This window comes from Entamoeba nuttalli (assembly GCF_000257125.1).
Source record: "Entamoeba nuttalli P19 unplaced genomic scaffold asmbl_4702, whole genome shotgun sequence".
In the NCBI taxonomy this organism is placed as follows: Eukaryota; Evosea; order Mastigamoebida; family Endamoebidae; genus Entamoeba; species Entamoeba nuttalli.
In genome coordinates, this window is record NW_008576982.1 from 1 (window position 1) to 2,357 (window position 2,357).

Genomic DNA, 2,357 nt, shown 5'->3' on the forward strand with positions numbered 1-2,357 from the left:
GATATATCTATTAATTGACCTTTTTTATTGAACTAAAAAATGAAAAATAACTTCAATATCTCAATAATACATCAAATTAATACAACCATGTGTTGAAAATGAATGAAAATGATAAAATATAAAAATACTTGAAAGAATAAATGAAAATAGAATAAACAAAAATAGGAAAACATTATCAATAATCTTCCAAAAAGTTCTTAAAAAATTAATAAAAACCAAAGAGCAACAAAAAATAAAAACGTTTTACAAAACAAATATAAGGAGGAAAACACCCCTCAACAAAGGAAAAAGGATTAATAAGTGATAAAGAATAAATATGATTATCTACTATATCTAATAATTTAAAAACAGCTTAGTTTTAATTACTTATACCTTATTTAATTTAAAAAAATTAGAATTAATAAAAAAGCAATATCAATAAAATGATGAGACAGTTGTTAAACTATTATCATCATTATAACTAAACACAAAAGTACAGCCCTAACCAAAAAAGAACAGTTTCTAGTGTTTTGGTTTTGTTCTAACTCGCATTTACCTACTGAAGAACATTTATAACCACTTCTACAACTACCACATTCAGGCACACACCCCTCTTCAAATAATGAAGAATTGTTTGTTGTACACTCAGTGAATGAACAATCTGTTGAAGAAAAGTTACAAGATGGTTGAATAAAATCAATCCTATGCTTAAGTGTAGCATTTTTTAGTATAAATTGAGTTCCAATGTCAGTATTGAATGAGAATGAAATAATGTTTGCTTCAATGTTACTTTTGTTTTAGTTAAAAATGAGTTAAATAAAAAAAATAACAAACCATATGCTTTAATAGACCTACTAAAAAGACATCTTAAATGCAAGGTATGGTCATTCTCTTTATATATTATAGTTGTTACATTTTCTTCTATATACGTGGAGTCTTGATGTGTAAGAGTATCTCTTCTATTGTTTAATGCAATATTTGTCATAAAAAAATTTTGTATTCCTTTATATTCCAGTGTTAAATAAATTTCACTAAAATGTTGATGTATTTGAATTGATGTTGGATAATGCAGTACTATTGTTGTACGTTCATGAGTTGCATTAAACACAACTCCATCTTCTGTAGCATTTATAACAACTACTGAGAAATCAGAATTTAATTGAAAGAAATCCCAAGCAATATATGGATTTCTTCCTTGAATTGTACCATTGAGAAACACTTGTCTATTTGGAGAATAATTACATCCTGAATAAATCCGTGAACTAAATTTAGTTTCTGCTTGAATAACAGGAGATGTTGTCTCATGTCGAACTGCATTGATTAGTTCACCACCCAAAGATACAAGGCCAATTGACTCTCCTACACGAATATAAGGTACTTCAAACGTGTGGTCATCTTGTTGATAATAATCATGACTACCAACAATAACTTTTTCAATAATTCTATTAGAGTTTAAAACCATAAACTTAGTAGTTTCTTCATTGGTAGGTAGAAGATAGAGTGATGCAAATTGATGATAATTACAATCCCCACTATATGCTGTAACTTGAACGAATATATCAGCAGAAGAATTAAATCTATTTCCTATCTTAAAATAAAAATTTTCGTCTAAAAGAATCACGTTCTCAAATATATCTTCATCAACAATCTCTGAAGTCATACTAAAAAAACCAGCAACAGTACATTGAAATGGTGTGTTTGAAGGTCCAATTAAAGTCATACATGCACCACATTTTGAAATATTATGTTTTCCTTTATGACTCCATTGCAATTTTTCATGAATATAACAAAGGGAATTAATAGAAGCTGCTATAGAATATTCAGCAGGTTTCTTCATTGAATTAAGGCAGTCAAAAGTAATTGAATAACTCATTGTTAAATCACCTTGTTTCCCAATGTTATTCATATTACCAATTAGTGCACCATCCTATTAACCATTAATTTAATTTAGAATTATTTCTAAGTCAACAAACAATACAAGAAGATTGTTCTAAAGAGAGAACAATATATATTAATGTAATGAATAAAAAGAAAGACATTATACGATTTAAAAGTTTGGAAAATGATTTAATTATAGAGGCAATAGGAGATGATTTTCATTTTATTAAAAATAGAAAAATAGGTTTTGAAATTTACAGTTATTCTAACAACCAAAAAGAATATTCTATTATAAAATATACCAAGAAAAAAAGGCATCAATAACATAACCACTTTAATTTCCTTCTAACATTAATTTAAAACCTCACTCAATAAATCTTATTTAAAAAAAAAGAAAGTATTAGTGTTAGTTATTCATTAATTACTCCTCATTAATCTATTTATCTTAACCAGAATTATACAACTAATTTTCTTAACGTTTCAATTAATTAAAAAAGTCC

The 2,357-nt window shown here is 26.5% G+C and overlaps 1 protein-coding gene across 1 annotated transcript; it reads right to left on the bottom strand.

The window, feature by feature from the left end:
- Window positions 1–437: 437 nt before the first annotated feature.
- ENU1_110070 (hypothetical protein) lies at window positions 438–1,852 on the bottom strand (the record flags this gene model as incomplete). Its single annotated transcript, XM_008859523.1, has 2 exons — window positions 438–757; window positions 814–1,852. The coding sequence occupies 2 exons, from the start codon at window positions 1,850–1,852 to the stop codon at window positions 438–440; spliced, it is 1,359 nt and encodes a 452-aa protein (XP_008857745.1).
- Window positions 1,853–2,357: the final 505 nt, after the last annotated feature.